A 19,651-nucleotide genomic window follows, 5' to 3' on the forward strand; every position below is an offset into this window, starting at 1 on the left:
CTGCAGGAAGGTCAAGACAGAGAACCAGAGACCCCACGGCAAGATGCAGCCGTTAGCTACTCCAGTGTGGAAATGGGAGGCTATCACCATGGATTTCATTACTAAGCTTCCCAGGACCGTACGCGGAGTTGATTCGATTTGGGTCATCGTGGATCGGTTGACCAAGAGTGCGCATTTTATACCGATCTAGGAGAGCATATCGGTTGAAAAGTTAGCTGATATTTATGTGCGAGAGGTAGTGGCCCATCATGGAGTGCCAGTTTCAATGGTGTCAGACCGAGATGTTTGGTTCAATTCTAGGTTTTGGAAGCGGTTTCATGACGAGATGGGTACTCGTCTTCATTTTAGCATCGCTTTCCACCCTCAGACGGACGGGAAAAGCGAGAGGACGATTTAGACTCTCGAAGACATGCTTCGGGCATGTGTCCTAGATTTCAGTGGCAATTGGGATAAGTACCTTCCATTAGCGGAATTTTCGTATAACAACAGTTAGCACGCCAGTATTGACCATCCTCCTTTTGAGATGCTTTATGGGAGGAAGTATAGGACCCCAGTCTGTTGGGGTGAGATCGGTCAGAGAGTCATGGGGAGTACGGAGGTAGTACTCAACACCATAGAGTTAATACAGCAGATCCGTAGTAGGCTTCAGACTGCGCAGAGTCGGCAGAAGAGTTACGCCGATATGCGACGCTCGAACTTGGAGTTCCAGGTGGGTGATATGGTCCTCCTGAAGGTGTCACATTGGAAGGGTGTCATCCGATTTCGGAAGAAGGGCAAGTTGGGCCCCAGCTTCATTGGTGCCTTTAGGGTTTTGGCCCGTGGGTGTTGGGTTGCATATCAGTTAGATCTTCCGGAAGAGCTCAGCCAGATCCATAACACTTTCCATGTTTCTCAGCTGTGGAAATGCCAAGTGGATGAGTCGGCAGTTGTACCATTGGAGGATATTTAGGTTAATGGAAGCCTGAGTTACATCGAGAGACCTGTTGCGATCTTGGATCGAAAGACAAAGACCTTGAGGAACAAGGTGGTTCAGCTAGTAAAGGTGTAGTGGCAGCACCGCAAGGGCTCGGAGTGGATGTGGAAGCCCGATGAGGAGATGAGAGAACGCTACCCATATTTTGTTACACATACAGTAGACTTTGAGGACAAAGTCTAAGATAAGTGGGGGAGAAATGTAACTCCCCGTTTCTGGTACGTAATTGATCTACTTTTGTATCATTTGTATTAAGTGACTCGACAATTGGCAGCCCTAACTCGTCGAGTAGATGCAAGGTTAGGATGCGGGTTTAAGTAATCTACTCGCCGAGTCTGCGCTTGGACTCGCCGAGTAGGCCGGTCTGGATGAAACCCTCATTAAAGGGTTTGCACCCTATTTAAACAACATTATGAGCTTCGAGTCCAGCCTCCATCACCTCCAGAGCATTTCTTTCGAAACCCTAATTCCCTTTTGGCAAACTTGAGCTTTCTTAGTGACTTGGAGGGTTTTTAGTGCATTGTGTATCTAGTAGAAGAGTTGGAAGGAAGAAGGATCAAGGGAGAAAGACTATATCCAGGAGGAACATCAGTTTCTCTTCATTTTTGGGTAATCAAGCTCAAAACTTGACTTGTGGTTTTATAGATTTTCTCCTTTGCCCCTTTATGGAGTTTTAGGGTTAATAAGCTTGATCCTTAAGAATGGGACGTCCCAAGTCGATTCACCTTCAGATCTAGACTCTAGAACCAAGTTCATGGCATAAAGATGCAAGCTTTATGGCCATATTAGCCAATGCACCCCTTTAGACCTTATTTTGGGTCCTTAAAGCTTATACTTCCATGCATGCACGTAAAGTTCATAACTTTACGTGCTAGATCGATCTTAGAAGCCCAGATCTACATTTTGGATGAGTGTTGTACGCCAAAAATCAAGTTATAGACTTGGACAATAGGCGAGTCGACGATTTGTTCTTGAAACTCGGCGAGCCCGGGGCTTCAGTCCCCAATCTGTTAAGGTTCAAAGGGACCCAGCTGAGTGTTAGCAAGCATTTAGACGAGTCCAGAGGAGTGATTCGACATATTGAGATATAGCCAAAATCTGGAAATCATGGGACTCGACGAGTGTTAGAACACACTCGACGATTCCAAGGCAATCTCCTTACCCACAAGAATAGACTCGACGAGTTGTTCATACAAATCGGTGAGTCAAAGTCTGGACGTGTTCATATGATGAAGATGAACTCAACGAGTTGTTCATACAACTCGACGAGTCGTATGAAGATTGACTCAAGGAATTATAGAAGGAGAACTTATCGGGTCTATACTAAGCTCGATGAGTAGCACCGGGTAAGGGGGCAGAAGAAAGGGTAAGGACTCGGCGAGTTGGCGGCCCATCCTGGCGAGTCGGGGCAAGTGGAAGTTGACTTTGACCATGGGTAATATAGTCACTTTACCCTAGGATTTGTTATCAGTGTTTGATTAAGTGTCTTTATGGGAGTTGTAGCCGGGGAGTTACTGGAGCAGCAAACAGACGGTTCCCGATCAGCATTTCAACAGTTAGCCTTACGAGGTGAGCTTCTTTCCAGTAGGAACGGGTCTACGACCACAACGCCGGCCTGTTTAGATAGTAGTAGTTCAGTATGCTTGATGTCTTTGTGATTCAGCCACATCTATGTGTTATAAGTTCCGGACTGTGGTCTAATGCAGTATGCAGTATATGTGTTTATGTTATATGTTATTATTATGTTATGCTATGTTCAGTCAGTTCCGGACTTCAGTCCGATGCAGTGAGTAAGGCCCTAGTTAGTTCCAGACTTCGGTCCGATGCAGTGGGCAAGGCCCTAGTTAGTTTCGGACTTCTGTCCGATGTAGTGGGAAAGGCCCAGTATGTGTTTTGTTTGTTATTTCATGGTATGTGGTAGTTTGGGGGAGCTCACTAAGCTTCGTGCTTACAATTTTCAGTTTTGGTTTCAAGTACTTCAGCTAGCAAGGGGAAGGGCTCAGGTTGATGGCCACACACCATAGTTTTAGCCTGGGAGTTAGACTCTGATATTTTGACACTATCATGACGTCAAATTTGATTTGATACATTTATTATGACATTTTGTGATACACGACTTATGGTTTTGTTATACGATATTTGGACATTATGGTTTTAGTAATGTTTTCAAATGAAATTTTTGGCTTGTATTTTTGGGTTGTTTCACTATGAAGGAAGTTATAGTGGTTGAAACAAGGATTGGAGATATAAAGAATACTGAAATCTGAGTTACAACAAATAAGTTATGACCTATCAAAGTTTCGCGACAGAACCGACACGACGCTCTATGACGTAAAAAGTGAATTTACGATAAAGTGCTTTTTAGCCTTAGAGATCTAAATGAAAGTCATAGTATACGTTAAACCAAGAGCATGCACATATAGAATGTCCAAATATGACTTTGTATGAGGAAGTTATGAATTTTCTAAGATTTGGCATAGTAGTATGCAGCCCGAAACTCGAATTTTAGATCGAGCGATTTTTAGCCGGCACAACCTAAACGATAATTGAAGATCTTGTCGATTGTAGTTTAACAGTAAAAAGACAGACGAAACCGGACATCGGATGAAAAAGTTATGAATTTTTAACTGACTTTTTCTGTCCCTTCCTATTAAAATATAACTTTAAAAATAAAGTCAGTATTAGCCGAACGGAGTCTAAACTCAAGTTGTAGAACATAATTTCACCTACACGTGGACATAAAGAACGTCAAAAATGGAGCATGTATGCAAAAGATATGAATTTTCTAAGCTCTGGCACAAACTTCGAGGCTGGAAGAACACCCAACGTACCAAGTGGTACGCTTATCGTATAAATATGTACCTCCAACGTACGAGATATGTACACCCAACGTACTTTTCATCACGGTCCATAATTAGCCACATAACCTACTTCATTGCATGGTGGGCATGTGTTGGTAGCCTTAACGCGTTCAAGATAATCCTTTAGTACGCCTCGGATACCATGATGTACGCACATCGTACTGGTTGAAGTAGCAGTACGCCATGCATACCATAGAGTTACGCCCAACGTAACTCGAGTGTTCAGCCACTATAAATAGTGATCGAAGCCAGCGGTATTTATGTTACAAAATTCACTCCTCTCACCCTTTACTTTCCTTTTTGTTGCACTAAATACCCCTAAACCTTAAATACTATCCTAGCATCATAACAAAGCCCCGGAGAGCCCGAAGATCCCAAGAAAAAGAGTTTTCGAGTCGAAACTTTATCTACGTGAAGCCTGGTTTTTGAGAAAACATCTCGGTTTTATTGGAAAAGATTGTTTTAAGAGACGAAGTGCTACCCGATTATCGTTAAATTAGGTGAGTGTGTGATCACTTTCATCTTACACATAGATATGAAGTATGTTCTATAAAATACATGCTATGTGTATAAATATTGTTTGTTCATTCGAGATGGATGTTGAATGATGTTTTTATACACATTTAGAATGATTTAAACTGTATATGCATTTTTATCTACAAATATGTAGGGTATAAAATGGGCAGATGAAATAGTTGGCATGTGTTAAAATGATGAGAGGCCTCGATGTTGTTGTTGTTGCATTCATCTAGCGGAGTATAGATGACGACCATGGACTATTCTAGATAGTCCCGTGGAACGCTAGCAAGCTCGCAACCTTTAGGTGTTTTTTAACTTAGTGTTCACCATGTGTAATCCATATCCCCATGGTTGCCTTATTTGACATGTATTACTAAGGAATCCCCTAAGCAGTGTTGTCGCCCCGATGATGATCCTTAGACTAGGTCCCTTGTGATAGGTGTTTAGGGACATAAAGTGAGGATAACTGGATGGGTAATCAGGGATATTGTTGGTTGATGAAATCAATAAATTTATTGTTGGTTGATGAAACTAATAAAATTTATTTATTGTGGGTTGAAAACCCTATATGCTCACCAGGCTCCCAAGCCTTACCCACTCAACTTTTTATATTACAGGTAGTGGACGCAGAGCATACTTGGATGATGAAGAGGGACATCCCGAGTTTTGTGATGAAATAAAAAATACACTGTTGTAAGGTCTATAATATACCGTTTATGCTTTTGGTCTATATCGATGTGGACATCCCGAGTTTTGTAATGAAATAAAAAATACATTTCTTTAAGAAATGCTTTGATAAATTTTTATCATATTTTGTTTTGGGACAAATTTTGCATATTTTATCGGAGAGATTACTCTGATTTTATTTTAAAAGCATAAACTAAATCGGTATTTTCTGGCCGAGAAATTGGGGGATGTCACACCAATCTACCTTGATACCGATCTAACAGATCATAACAATATACCAATATCCTATCTACCAGGATGTCAATCTAATTGATCATAACAACATAGCAATATCCTATTTACCAGGATACCAATCTAACAGATCATAAAAATACAATAACATGCATAACAGTATATCAATATAATGGGGCGGCACTGGTGCCTTCGACCCACAAGTACAGTGAGGACAACTCACCTTACACTTTCGAATTACACAGATGATCCACGGTTGCCGGCTGACCGATCCCCGAACTATCAAAATCATGACAACACCCCATTAACAGCTGATCCCACGAATAATCTCTAACTGCAGATCCGCTAAAATCCACGCGCTATCAAATACCACAATGACAACCCCTCAACATCTAGCCCCTGACTCACACTATGAGTCCAAATTATGGTAAAATACATTTTTACCCTTCCTCAAGCTTGGCGCAAAGCCAAGGCCTAAACTAGATGACCAAAGGCCCAAAATCCAAAAATAAACATCTAAGGCCCAAATATGGCCCAATTTTCTAAATTGGTACCAATTCCTTTCGTGGGCCTTTACCCAAGAAATTCCATCAAGTCACAACACCCCAACAATAAAATCTAAGTGGCCCAACATGGCCCAATATGACCAAGCCCAAAACAAAAAGGCCCAAGTTTGCTAAATACGCGGGGCATACTCAACCTGTACACTCAGCGTATAACATGGGAGGCTTGTACTTACAATGTACAGACTTGTACACCCAACATACTCACCAACCCAAAGCCAACTTTCGAATTAAGCAGTTAATCCATTAAGACTAGGATCCAAATTCATATCTGACTTCCCTATGGTGCTTAATCACATAAAGTTGCCAGGTTTATGTGCAAGCATGGCTAAACGGGACTCTAGCATGGCTAAACGGGACTCTAGAGCGCAAAAGAGCTTAATACTTGAATTAATAAATGCATGGAACCAAAACCACCATAAAGTTTACACCTTTATGTCCAAGGAACCCATGATATATCCAAATCTACAATTTCAAGCTTCAAAACCGACTTTAACTCCTAATCGTCAACCAAAAGAACCAAAATCACCAAAAAAATGAACCAAGAAGAAGATCTGTGCAATGAAAAGGCAAGGTTGGGACTTATAACTCCTAAGCTATCAAAAGGAGGTGCAAATGTTGGATATCAAAGCTTTCCTTCAAACAATAAGCCTTCAAGTTCCTCCTTCTTCTAGATCTACAAAATGAACACCAAATCCTGACCAAAGGCTCAAACACCCAACAATGGAGGCTAAGAATCATTTTTAGGGTTTTGGAGCTTTAGAGGCTGAAAAGGAGGGCAACCCTAAGGAATAAGGATGTTTAAATAGGGTACACATTATCAAAATTTAGGGTTTAGACACTCCTCGTATGCCCATCGTACTCCTCGTACGCCCAGCGTACGAGGCAGAAGCTTCGTGACCAAGTCTACTGATTACGCTTAGCATACGCCAAGGTATGCTCAACGTAAGTGCCATGGCACGAGTATGCCCTTCATTTATTCAGGTTTTCTTTTGGACAATGGTTCATGCGAATTCTTTTTGTAGAGATAGTCTCCGATTTGCATCTTCCAGAAACTGAAATCATGCCCATTGAATTTGTCGATCTTAACTCTTCTGTCTTCAGCCATAGCTCTGATACCGGTTTGTTGGGTGAAAACAAAACATGTTAAGCGCTTCAGACAAATATAAAAACAAACTTCGGCGAACTTGCGAAAATAAAACTTCCAAAAATGTAAATCAAGTGAACACAATATTTAGCGTGGTTCAGTCAAGGTGACCTACATCCATAGGAAAATGAGAGAGAGAGAGAGAGAGAGAGAGAGAGAGAGAGAGAGAGAGAATATTCTATTAACTTCCAAGAACAAGTACAATCACACACAAAGGTTACACCTCACTTGAGCTCTTAAATCAAAAGAATCTATCTTGCTTACTAATTGCTCCAAAGGAGTGCTCTCAACCTCATAATGATTACCCTCTTAAAATTTCTACGTACTCATAATGATGGAGATATGAGTCTATTTATACTTGAGGGATCATACCTAAAACCCTAATGGGACAAGCCCATTGGTCAACAGGCCAATGAAAGGTGATAACCAATCATATCCCACCATGCAGCATCTCCAGGAACATTCTTCCATGTCATACAATCCATTAGCATCAGCAACACACATGATGCAACACCTTGTGCCATAATGGAGCATCATTATGTACAAGTGCTTCATCATGAACACTAATGGCCAAACATCCATCATTGTGACACAACATGGTTTAATACTTGAGCAATACGTAACACTTGATTCCTGGTAAGTTTCTCTTTTTGCCCTAGTAGAGATTTTGTTGCATTTTGGTCCTCATATTGTATATGGGGCGTACCACATGGTACGCCTGGCGTACAAGATGCAAAATAAGTACACAATGCATACCACATGGTACGCTTAGCATACTTGTGCGAGGGTGAGTCATCGTTCTGGACACCTAAACGGGGCATATAGCCATGTACGTGGGGGGTACATGTGTTTAATGAAATCCCTAAATTTCAAGATTGAACATTCTATAATCATCCTTATGGATTTTGAAACCCTCATTTCTCAACCTCCTCAGACCTTTTAGCCCCATATTTGAAACCATAAGCCTCTCCTTGGTATTTTGAGCTCATAGTGTTCATTTTGGTGTGTTTTATTCCATATTCAAGAAGTGGAAGTGTGGTACAAGGTGGTGGATGAAGGAAGAGCTTGAGGATCTTGACGTTTTGCTTCATTTCTAACTTATTTGAGGTATAAAGTTGTAAACTTGATCAATGGCGGCTTAGATCTATTATGTATGAGTTTTTGTCCCTTTTTTGCCCATGATGGGATCTAGTGGTGTGATGCAATTCTAGGAGCTTTGAGTTGTCACTCTTGGTGTTTCTAAGGTTGTAGATGTATAAAGTTCTCACCTTTAAAGTTTAGATCCATCCATGCATGATTATCGCCATTATATGGAAGTAGAATCTTATATTTCGAAGTTGGGTTCTTTTGGGACATGCAAAGTCACCAAGTTAGTGACTTTATGGTTCTAGACGTTGATTATGACTTAGATATGTGATTTGAGCTTTTGATCTTAAGCATTAAGTGCTTATTGTGGATATGGACTTATTTGGTGAGTACGTTAGGCGTACAAGTTTGTACACACGTCGTACAAGTTGTTTAGCATGTACGCTTAGCGTACAACAGAGTACGCACCGCGTACTCAGTTTTGTTGGGCTTCACAGTTTTTGGGCCTCGGTTCGGTTATTTCTTTGGACCTTGTTGCTTTTGGCCTTAGTGCCATCTGAAATCAAGCTTTAATCTAGGATTTTAGACTAGGGAAAATTATTGGGCCTTAGGGTAAGGTCCATATAGGGTATAGCCCTAATTTGGAAAATCGGGCCATAAGTGGGTCGTAGAGGAGCAATTGGTTTTGGGCCTTTTGGTTTGTGGGTTTAGGCCTCAGTCTTGGTTCAAACTAGGTCAGGGGTAAAATGGTCAGTTTACCCCAAGTATGGTTATTGGATATTGATTGGAACGCAAGTGTTAATTGGGTGATATTTTGTATTGATAGCTCGGGGATTTGTCATGATAGCAGCTAGGGATTTTCAGTGAGATTCAGCATTTGAGGTGAGTTTCCTCACTGGGTTTAGCGGATCTAAGGCACTAATGTCGGCCCTTGTTGTTTATGTTAGGATGCCAGGAGTCTGTGTGACCCTTGCATGTGTTATGTGTTGTTGTGTATACTTGGCGGGGCTCAATGTCGGGCGAGACCTGATGATTGAAACATATGCTATTGTTATTATCACTTTATGTGTTAGCATGACTATGTGATATATATTGTACGTGTATAGTGGACGAGGCCTGATGACATATGAGGCCTAAGAATAACAGATCTGTACATCGAGTGAGGCCCGATATAGGGCGGGAGCCCCGGTATGTGATTCATTATGTATGGTATGGGGTAGTTTGGGGAAACTCACTAAGCTTTGTGCTTACGGTTTTCAGTTTATGTTTCAGGTATTTCTAGTTCCAATGGGAAGCGCCCTGGATGACTGCATCACATACACCATATGGATTCCGCTTTTGAGATATTAATCTGATTGATATGAAGTTTGATACACTTATTTCCTTTTGGGTTGTACGGATAATGTTTTGGAATACTGTTTTATTAAATTAAAAATGAAAATTTTGGATCATATTTTTGGGACATTACACATACCAATTTCTGAGCATCCTTGAACGATCTTCAGCATCATAAAGGACTTCATAGCATACTTGACTCATCAGGGACACCATGGCTCATCACGGAACCAAACTAGCCAATCTTGCACCATGGTGGCACAACATGTTCAAGGATGATGCAACAGGCATCAAGTATGGTGCAATAACTTCTAGGTTAGAGCAACATCACTATCTTGGCACAACAACAACATGCATAGCGTAACAAGGCCATGCTTGGTGCAACAACATACTCCATGGTGCAATATGAGTACCTCATGGCACAAGAGAGGTACCACATGGAGCAATAGGGAGTATTTTGGAGCAAGGAGTGCCCTTGGCACAATAACATCCTTATTGGCCCAAATCTTCAATAGATGGCACAACTATTGGATAAGATGTCTAAGTCCATAACTATATTTGGTATGTACTTGAACTGATTTAGCATGGTCCATTTGGGTTGCATGTCATCGGAACAATTTGGATAGACTTTTGTGATAAGAGGATATTTATGATTTATTAATATATTAAATAAATGGAGATTGATTTGGTATATCATTCATTCTTATAAAGTGGGCTTATGATCCACAGTTCTTCATGTTGGGCTAAACCCATGTAGTGATCCATGGATACTCCATGGAGGTTAAAACCCATAGATCATGAGGAATGTGGAAAGTCATGAGTTACATGGTGTAACCCTAATGAGCACACTATATAAAGAAGCCTTATACTAGCAAAATCGAAACTTAATATATACAAGTGAGGGCTAGCCGATTTTAGTGCAATATAATATTCTCTCAAGTTATTCCAATTGTTGGTGTTGTTGTGTGAATCATTTGAGGCATCACATTTGGGGTGCTAGGCTCATAAAGTCTTAAGGAATCAAAGCTACAAGAATGGTATGTCATTTTACTAGATTTTTTTATTACATATACTCCATGATATGATAGTTAGGATGAAACCTTGGAAAAATGAAAGTTTGCATGTATAATAGAGAAAACATAGATCCAAGGTTTCTAGGGTTGCATGCACACCTTAAGAGTGTTAGAGTGCTCAAAACCTAACAACAACAAGGATCCCTTGTTGCTCCATATCACTCCCAAGTGCTCCAAACCTCTTCCAGATGCTCCAAACCCCCTTCTGTATGATCTGTTCCTTTTTCAGACGATGAATTCCCTTTTCAGATGATCTATTCCTTTGTCATAGGCTCTATGAGCCTCAAGTGTTTCGTTGAGTTCCAAGTGCTCCAAATGCTCCAAATGCTCCATGAACATGACCCAAATGATCTATGTTGGACGAGACTTCATACCTCAACACACTAGGCCCTAAGCAACTAGGGTATGCATACTCCTTCTACCAATCTCTCAAGAGTAACCATTAGATCCTCACTATTGTTGTCTTCTAACAATCTATGCCCAACTTATTAAACCTCCACTAACTCTGCAGTCGCCTTGTGTATGCTAATCATACATAACACTGGATAAGAAATAAGGAATCCCCATAACCAAACAAAGGACAAAAAATAAGGCTAAATAAAAAATTCTTAACATATAAAATCTTAGTTATGTACGAACATGATGCATACACTAAAGAACAATATTAATAATGTCAGTTTCATATAGGATATTAAGAAATCCCCAAGGCTATCAGGCATCATAAATCAAACAATTCTATCATGCAGTTCTAACATATCACCAATATACATATAATAAGTATGGGTATATTGGGGAATAACTTTTACTTGATCTCTGACTGATTGTACATTTCGCATCCTCTCCTTTAGTTATTTAAAAATTATTTTCAAAGAAATCTTTTTGCAGATCCCTAGTTTGAGTCTGGAATCACATATGTATTCATCCAAATCCCTTAAACCAGGGCTCCGATACCAACTTCTAACGTCCCAAAACCACGATAAAATTTTTCATTTTCAAAAGACAATTTCATAAAATCCCTAATTAATTAAACATCGTTTGCAAAACAAAACCATGGAAATCATAGTAGTAAATCATCTCTCAAAACATAAATTAGCATGAGGATGTGTACGATCATGCCTTCATTTTGCCTCGATCATTTAAAGTACCTGAAAAACACTTAAACCCATAACTGTAAGCCAAAGCTTAATGAGTTACGCCAAAATACCCCACACAATAATACACACACAATGTATGCATACATGACCCTAAAATCTTCTTGGACCGCCTCGCAAGGCATATAGGATACATGGAATGTTCTACTGGGATTTTAGTCTACTGGCCTACCTCACAAGGTCTACAGTAGCTTAACCGCTCCCATAAACCTACAATCTGACTAGACCACATCATAAGGTCTACAGTACACTGGACCGCCTGTGTATCTTGGCCTACATCACAAAGCTGGACCACCTCAGCCCAACCACAACATGTCGACATATTCACATAAACAAACAAACAGACAATAGCCAACAATACATGTAATCATAGCAGATATGCCGATCATAAAAATCACTACAACATACCAACATCCTATCCACAAGGATACATAGATCAATACAGTATAACAACAACTTACACACAAGGATACATACTGTAGTACAAAGTATATTGACCAAATCTCAAACTACTACCCAAAACCCTCAAATTGCTCACATATCCAATAACTTGCACTACAGGTCACCTATATAACAACTATGGACAAAATCTCAAACTACACCCTAAAACCTCCCAAATTGACCTAAAGTTAAACTTGATCAAAATGTCAACGATCAAAGTTAAAGTCAATAGTTAAAAGTCTCACAGCTGGCACCCACGCCGTACCCAGCTTCAGCCACGTTGTGGTGGCCTCAGGATAAAATAGTTGCAAAAACCCCTAATGCCACATCATGGAGGCTATGTCTCTACGTCGTGGGATCTATCCAGACCAGCTTGATTCATTAAGCTCTTAATCCTTCAAACTACTCATTATTACTTTCTAAAAGGCTTTCTCTCATCCAATAAGTCATACAAATCAGTTCTTTATAGACGTGCATGTCCAATGCATGTATCTTTCATTCTAGGTAAAAAACATGGAAGAAATGAACTCAAACTTGCGCATGTGACCAAATACACCATAAAAATATATATCTGGAACATATAACCCCCACTTGTCCTTTTCCTCCATGATTTTGAGAGTTTAAATGATTAAGTTCCATAAAGTTGGACACTTAATAGATCTGGAAGCACTAAACATAAAGCTTGGATATTGAGGACTTGCAAAATTCCAGAATATGAGAAAGGATGAGAAGATGAGGTTAGCTTTTTAGATCTTTGCACAAAGAGCTTATTATTCTTCTTCAAAAACACCAAAACGTCATCAAAAACTCTCAAATGACAAAATGGAGGCTAAGGTTTATGTTGAAGATGAAATGGAGGTGATGGAGGCTGAGGGTGTGCAAACCCTAGCCCTCACTTCCTTTAAATAGGGGCACAAATCCCAAAATTTAGGGTGTAGTATAAAACGGCTGCCACGCCGTGGTCACTATACTTCCATGTTGTGATGCTCATTTAGGATGCGCATTTCTCTCGGGCCTTGCCACGTTGTGGAGGCTACATCTCCACGTCATGGCCATTGACAATCAATCCTTCTTTAAACTTGAAAGCTATATCAACAAAAGAAGTATATATACCTGGAACTGGGTGTTACATGTAGACTCCACAACAGTTTCTTAACAATAGTATGATAGCTTATTTCTTCACCGTATGCCATCAGTTAGCTCACCGTGTCCATACTTCTCGACATAAAATCAGCAACAACTTCTTCATCTTTCATTGATAGGTTTTCCAGTTCCCTCTTGAGAAAAGGAGTTACTTTTGAGTTGTCATGAAATTCTTTAGTTAGCACCTCCCATGCCTATTTCGCGGTGCTTGCTGCTATCATGAACTGCTTGTTGTAATAGTCGGTTCCTTGGCATCCTCTCTCTTGTTTTCTTGCAACTATTCTTCATCTTGAATGGGATGCCCTTGTTCGACAAAGTCCTACAAGTCTTGCGAATTAAGTAAAGTCTTGATTCGTATGTTCCAATAGTGGTATCCATCTCCTTTTGAACAATGGAATCAAAGGTTGTGTCGAACTCATAGAGTTTCCCATATTTGCCATCACTGAACAACCCTTTCCTCTAATACCACAATGTTGGAATTAAGAAGAGAATTGGGAAACTACTACTTATTATTGAATTTAAAGGTGTGTACAAAACAAGAAAACAAGAAGACTTATTTATACTTTGGAAACATAACAATAACAGAGAAAACTAAGGAGCACTTTCACTAATAGAAGTAGCATCTTTATCCCAAATATCTCGCCCAATACTTCCTGATTAACAGGTCTCTTGGCTGAGTAATTCCAAGTGACCGTTGATGCAGATTTTGATCAATATTCAACAACAACTAACAAACTAAGCTTACTCGATTTTTACACACAACACCGGATTTAGCATCGTTGAGCTGGATGAGGAAAAATCAATGAAAGTTACATTTTTACCTCTAACCAAGAAGAAAAAAAAAACAAAGAGGATTACATCTTCATCACACGTATTACTAAATTACATCAAACCCAATCATCGTAAGGAAACGATGTAGAGTCTAGCCACTCTTCGCCGGCGATGAATTCCGTTACTGTGAAATTAGTAGCTTCATTATAATCCATGACGTGGTAACCAGGCCAGCTAACTCGACCCTCTACCCTTGAACCAGGTCCAATGTTACCATACTCGCCATAGTATAAGCTCTCCAAACCTTCATCTTTGGATGACCAATGGATCCACCCCATTGGGTCAATTAAATTATCAATGTACGACTCCATGAAAACTGTGCGAGAGTACGTCCTCCATGGCCTCCCAAGATAGCTTTTCACTGCGGGGATACTAGTTGAATTGCTAACAAAGGAAGAGCGATCTCGGAGATCATCCGTAGCCAATATGGAACAATTCTGGAACGAAATTCCTGTTTGTTGATCCGGTGAGTCTCTGGACTGGGCGGCGATCACGGTGAACTGGCTGGGCATGGGCATTCTGGATATAATATTGCATCCCTGAAACACGACCGCTGCATTACCGAATATGTAATCTATAGTTCCATAAATGTCGCATTCTCTGTAAAATTGCCTGAAGGAATGGACGTACAACGTATCTTGATAACCGCTTATTGCACATCTGTAGACAGCGGCTAAGTCTGCATTGACACGAAGAGCAACAGCCTGGTGCTTCTCTGGTCCTGCTATGTTATGAAATCCAATATCACGTGCCAAGAATCCTTCTCCTGAGACAGCTGATCATCATCGATCAGCATTCAGTTATTAGTCCATTGTGATTCGTGCATGTAATAAGTGTGTGTAAAAACGGTGTAATGTTAAGGTTAGTTTGTTACGTACCAACAGTGGCGGATCGGAAAGTAGTCCAACCATCAATCACACTTCTGTTACCACTGATTGTAGTGATATCACTTCCTTCTCCAAGCAGAACAATGTTTGTTTTATAACTAGGGATCTCTACATTTTCTTCATACAACCCCTGTTTAATGTAGATTAAGACCCTGTCGACACTATTATTTGGAGCAAAGTTTATGGCGTCAGTAATGGTGGTGAAGTTGCCACTCCCATCGTTTGCCACAGTTAGCGTGTTGTAATCATAGTCATAGTCATCATTATCATCTTCATAATCATTGCGGAAAATCTTCCGATCTTTCCCGGATAACCATTTTGGACGATCCATTCCTTTGTTGGTGGTACTGTGGTGTTTTGACTGATCTTTTTCCTTCGAACTAGATGCAGAGAGAAGAGAAAGAGAATTGCTAACATGCTTGTAAGCAGTGGTTATGGTGTCGACTAAGAGTGGTTTTAGAGGACCCGAAGCAGACTCTAGGCCTTCTAAACAAGTATTCTTGTTGGTGACAGCTGCCGACAGGAAGGCCCTGGCATCTGCTAACTTATTCGAGGAAGAAGAAGACGAAGTTGTGGTGAGTCTAGAAAGCGACTTCTTTAATGAGGAAAGAGTTATTTGATGGAGTTCGTTGCAATCTTGTATGGTTCCCTTTTGTTTCTCGATGATATTACCGTCGGTGTTGGACAAAAAAGGTAATAGCTTAGCACCTTCATTAATGGCAAACTGGAGAGACTGGAGGACGACATTGGCATTAATGTTAATGGAGATTGATAGCTTCAAGGAGTCGAAGCAGACATCAGGGTATGGAGTCGACTTGCAGACCGATCTTATTAGCGAGGCTGATTCCGGAGAAGATCGAGATAGAGTTTGATGTGTTGAGAGGAAGAGTATTAGTAGGAGGAACCGGAAGAAAGACATGAATCAAATTTTTATGTATATTTGAATAGGGTAAATGAGTAAATCTGAATTTAAACGTCTATAGAACACATTAAGGACATAAAGAAAAGTACAAAATTATGAAACCAAGAGCCGTGATCGTACATATTTTATGGTGGATTGGGAGTAAAAGGGACAAAAGATCACATGTCTTGCCTCCAACATTTCTTTTTACTTGGTGTATGGGGTGGGGTATGGTTGGGAGACGATGCATGTATGATTATTATTTAAACAAGTTGATTAATGGAGAGAGATAATTTGATGGTATCTTTGTCACGGGGGAGAGAACACCGACTGACTGCATACGGCGCTTCTTACAAGTGTATACATAGAAATTTGCCACCGTATTTTTGAGAGTTGTCCTTTGTGTTTTACTAGATTTCTTCCTTACCGACGATTTTTCATAGGCTGATATTTGGAGGTAATGTCGATAGCTAGATTTTAGCTCAACGGTATTATTATTTCTTCGGGGTTCGATATGAAGTAATTTAGTATATATTTTTATTTGTACTTAAAAAAAAATTGAAAATGAAAAAAAATATATGTTTTTGTTACCGACTCGGACACAATTTTGTATTTTTTTTTTTTTTTTTTTTTGGCTTGGAACTTCGGTCACCACCAATCTATTGGTTGCTTCGGTCACCACCGATCTATGCTTTCCACTTCTTGCTTCCTTTTTTTTTTGCTGTACATTCTTTCTTTCCGTTTCTCTGCACCTGGTTGGTTTCTTCTTCACCTGTTGGCTGTTTAATTTTGCCTGTGTTTCATTTTTGTTTCGATTTAGGGTCATCCTCGATTGCTTCCAAACTTCAGCAACGATTTCTCATCTTTCCGAGTTCCAAAATTGGTTAGTTGATACATCCAAAAACACAAAAGTACCGGTCCTCCAATTAACGTCGTCCGTTCAGGTAAGTTTTTTACTCAGCTTTCAATCAGTTTCTTTGAGTAATCGATTTTCTTCATCCTCTTAATTGATACTTTGATGAAATTAGGGTTCTTGACCTGCTTTGGAAATATTTTTTAAGAATTGTCAACAGCCTATGATGAAGATTGAAGAAGGTAGGTCGCCTTCGCTGTGAGAGCATTTAAAAAGAGGTAACACAGAGGTAAACTTATAGTCAGGTGAGAAAGCATAAACGATGAAACTATTTGCATAAATTTATCATCTACTTCACTGTGAAATTAATAATTTTATTCCTATCAATCGTCATCTACTTCACTGTGAAAGTTAATAATTTATTCGATTTCCTTGATTAGGATCCTTACCATTTTTTGCTGGTAGGATTTCGCCTTTCCTACAAGAAAAAGCCCAAACAGTTGGGCTTAGTTGATTTACCTTTTCTTTTAGAGTTACTTTCATCTTAATATTGAATGTTCAATAACATAATTGGAAATGTAATTCATCTAATTAGGCTACACACGGTTTATGTCTGAATGCAGTTATTCTTCAGGATCTTATGGTGGTTGTCCTCTTAATTTCAGGATGATTCTTATATTGATTGTTACATGAGTATCATTGGAGTTCATTTCGTAAGCATTCTTATATTGATTGTTACATGAGTATCAGGATGATTCTTATATTGATTGTTACATGATTTATGAAAGGTTTGTAATTATGAAGTGAGTAGATTTTCCAAACTACAATGTCTTAATAAGAAAGAAAAATACAATGTTGTAATATAAAGAAATAAATAAATGCAAGTGCATTGCTATGTCTTCTCTCAGTCTTTATAAATAAACCTAGGCATGCATGTATCTTTAATAAACTCATCTTAATTTTAGGTTTAATGCAGCCTTGCAATTGGATCCAAATAATGAATCTGTAAGAGGAAATATTCAGGTTCATTCATATTTTTATTTATATTTCGTGGAGGATCGTCTGCCAACGTTGAAAAACACCATCAAACAGCCTGAATTAAATGGATGGAACTTGTATTTAGGTAACACCTCAAAAAATTATTGGGTAAATGGCACAAAAAACACTCTTTTTATACAGAAATTCGATTTTGACATCATGTTTTTTTTTGTCAATTTTGACACTGTGTTTTCCAATTTGTTACAATTCTAACCATTTGACCGATAAACCAGGTTGCATGCTGACGTGGCATGATGACATGTCAGTTTTGATGACGTGGCATGCTCACATGATATGCTGACGTGTCAAAATTGAATTTTTTTTCTCACAAAAAACACTTAGTTTTCATTTTTTTTCGATTTTGACACTAAGTTTAATTTTTTCTTTCAACTTTGACACTACGTTTTTTTGTTCCAAATTGAACATCATTTTTTCCATTTTTTTTCAATGTTGACAATTTTCTATTTGAAACCGTATAAATATTTTTTTAATACATTTAAACCGTATAAATATGGTTTTTTTTTCATTTAAAAACCATAGTTTTGTATAAATACATTTTTTTACACTCAAACCATATTTTTATGTATAAATATGTATTAGTTATATAAAAATTGTATTTTATATTAAATATGCAACTTTAAAATGTGTTTGTAGGTTTGAAGACGTGTAGTTGATCAAAACTCGGATATCAAGTTTGCAACCCATCAAATTTTTATATTTTATTAGAAGCTTATTGTTAGTTTGATTCTCATGATATAACTAATGTTTTGAATGTAAGAAAAAAAAAACACCTTGTATTTAAATAAAAATGTGGTTTTAAAACGAAAAAAAATATATTTATACGGTTTAAAATGTAATAAAAAAATATATTTATACGGTTTCAAATGGAAAATAGACAAAATTGAACAAAATTTGATAAATGATATTCGATTGGAACAAAAAAAAAAACATTATGTCAAAATTGAAATAAAAAATTAAACTTAGTGTCAAAATAAAAAAAAAGTGAAAACTTAGTGTTTTTTGTGAAAAAAAAAATCAATTTTGACACGTCAGCATGCCACGTCATCAAAACTGACATGTCATCATGCTACGTCAGCAGGTAACTTGGTTAACCGGTCAAGTGGTTACAATTGTAACAAATTGGAAAACACAGTGTCAAAATTGACATAAAAAAAACACGGTATCAAAATCGAATTTCTATGAAAAAAAAAAAAGTGTTTTTTGTGTCATTTACCCAAAAATATTCGTTGGTATTTTTCTTCATAGATAATTCAGATAGATTGTACCATCTATCTATGTTTTTATTGAGTAAATTAGAAAATCGTATATTCTATTTATTTTTTGGGAGATTAAAAAAAATGTACAAATATTTTCATATTTTCACATAGGACTGGGGATACAACACTCAGAAAGAGAGGGAGGAAGCTACAACTTATTCCATATGCAATCAATAGTGTATTGAATTAATATAAGTCGAACGCTTCCTTGTTTCTTACCTGTTAGTAGAATTCGAATGAAAACCACGGTAAATTTTTTTGATTTTGTATGGATCAATCAAATAAGCTTTCCGTTAGAAAAAGATTCTATAAAAACAATGATAATAGATACTAGAAGAATAAAAGAAGTAAATAAAAAAACATAATATAGAGAAGATATCCAAAATGATATAGAAATCACTATCCTACTTTTAGTTTTTATTTCCTTAATTTAATTCTTTAGTTTATCCTTAATTTAATTGAATTTTGTTTGAATAGGGCAAAGTTCTTTAAAAACCTCCTTTTTTAAAATGTCATGAAAATGTCATGAAGAGTTAGGTTGAGTGTCTTTTTCAAGGAAATAGAGAATAGCGGAGACGCTTAAATAAGTTTGATTCTTGATCAGATCATAAAACCCATTTTCTGAAGATCTCTTCCTTTTCTTCGGGATCGAAC

At 38.4% G+C, this 19,651-nt stretch overlaps 1 protein-coding gene and 1 long non-coding RNA gene across 4 annotated transcripts; one reads left to right on the forward strand and one right to left on the reverse strand.

Moving 5' to 3' along the window:
• Positions 1-13,796: 13,796 nt before the first annotated feature.
• LOC145045130 (Plant invertase/pectin methylesterase inhibitor superfamily) lies at positions 13,797-16,031 on the reverse strand. Its single transcript, XM_078993469.1, has 2 exons — positions 14,920-16,031; positions 13,797-14,816 (listed from the first exon to the last, which is right to left on the reverse strand). The coding sequence occupies exons 1-2, from the start codon at positions 15,845-15,847 to the stop codon at positions 14,098-14,100; spliced, it is 1,647 nt and encodes a 548-aa protein (XP_078849595.1). The 5' UTR covers positions 15,848-16,031; the 3' UTR covers positions 13,797-14,097.
• A 405-nt stretch (positions 16,032-16,436) lies between these two features.
• Positions 16,437-19,259, forward strand: LOC145045131 (uncharacterized). 3 transcript variants are annotated; one of them, XR_013681774.1, is made up of 4 exons: positions 16,437-16,773; positions 16,858-17,395; positions 17,648-17,805; positions 19,109-19,259. It is a non-coding gene; the product is annotated as an uncharacterized LOC145045131 (long non-coding RNA). The 3 variants fall into 3 exon arrangements; XR_013681772.1 differs by lacking the exon at positions 19,109-19,259 and adding an exon at positions 18,375-18,519 and having other exon boundaries at positions 16,438-16,773; XR_013681773.1 differs by lacking the exon at positions 19,109-19,259 and adding an exon at positions 18,375-18,518 and having other exon boundaries at positions 16,438-16,773; positions 17,659-17,805.
• Positions 19,260-19,651: the final 392 nt, after the last annotated feature.

This window comes from Lactuca saligna, chromosome 5, assembly GCF_052625555.1.
Source record: "Lactuca saligna cultivar CGN05327 chromosome 5, ASM5262555v1, whole genome shotgun sequence".
NCBI classification, from domain to species: domain Eukaryota; kingdom Viridiplantae; phylum Streptophyta; class Magnoliopsida; order Asterales; family Asteraceae; genus Lactuca; species Lactuca saligna.

Bases quoted from the DNA above. Each gene is read 5' to 3' on its own strand.
- LOC145045130 (XM_078993469.1), bottom strand. From the start codon at position 15,847: ATGTCTTTCTTCCGGTTCCTCCTACTAATACTCTTCCTCTCAACACAT. The intron at 14,817-14,919 runs GTACGTAACAAA...GATGATGATCAG, and splicing joins TTTCCGATCCGCCACTGTTG to CTGTCTCAGGAGAAGGATTC.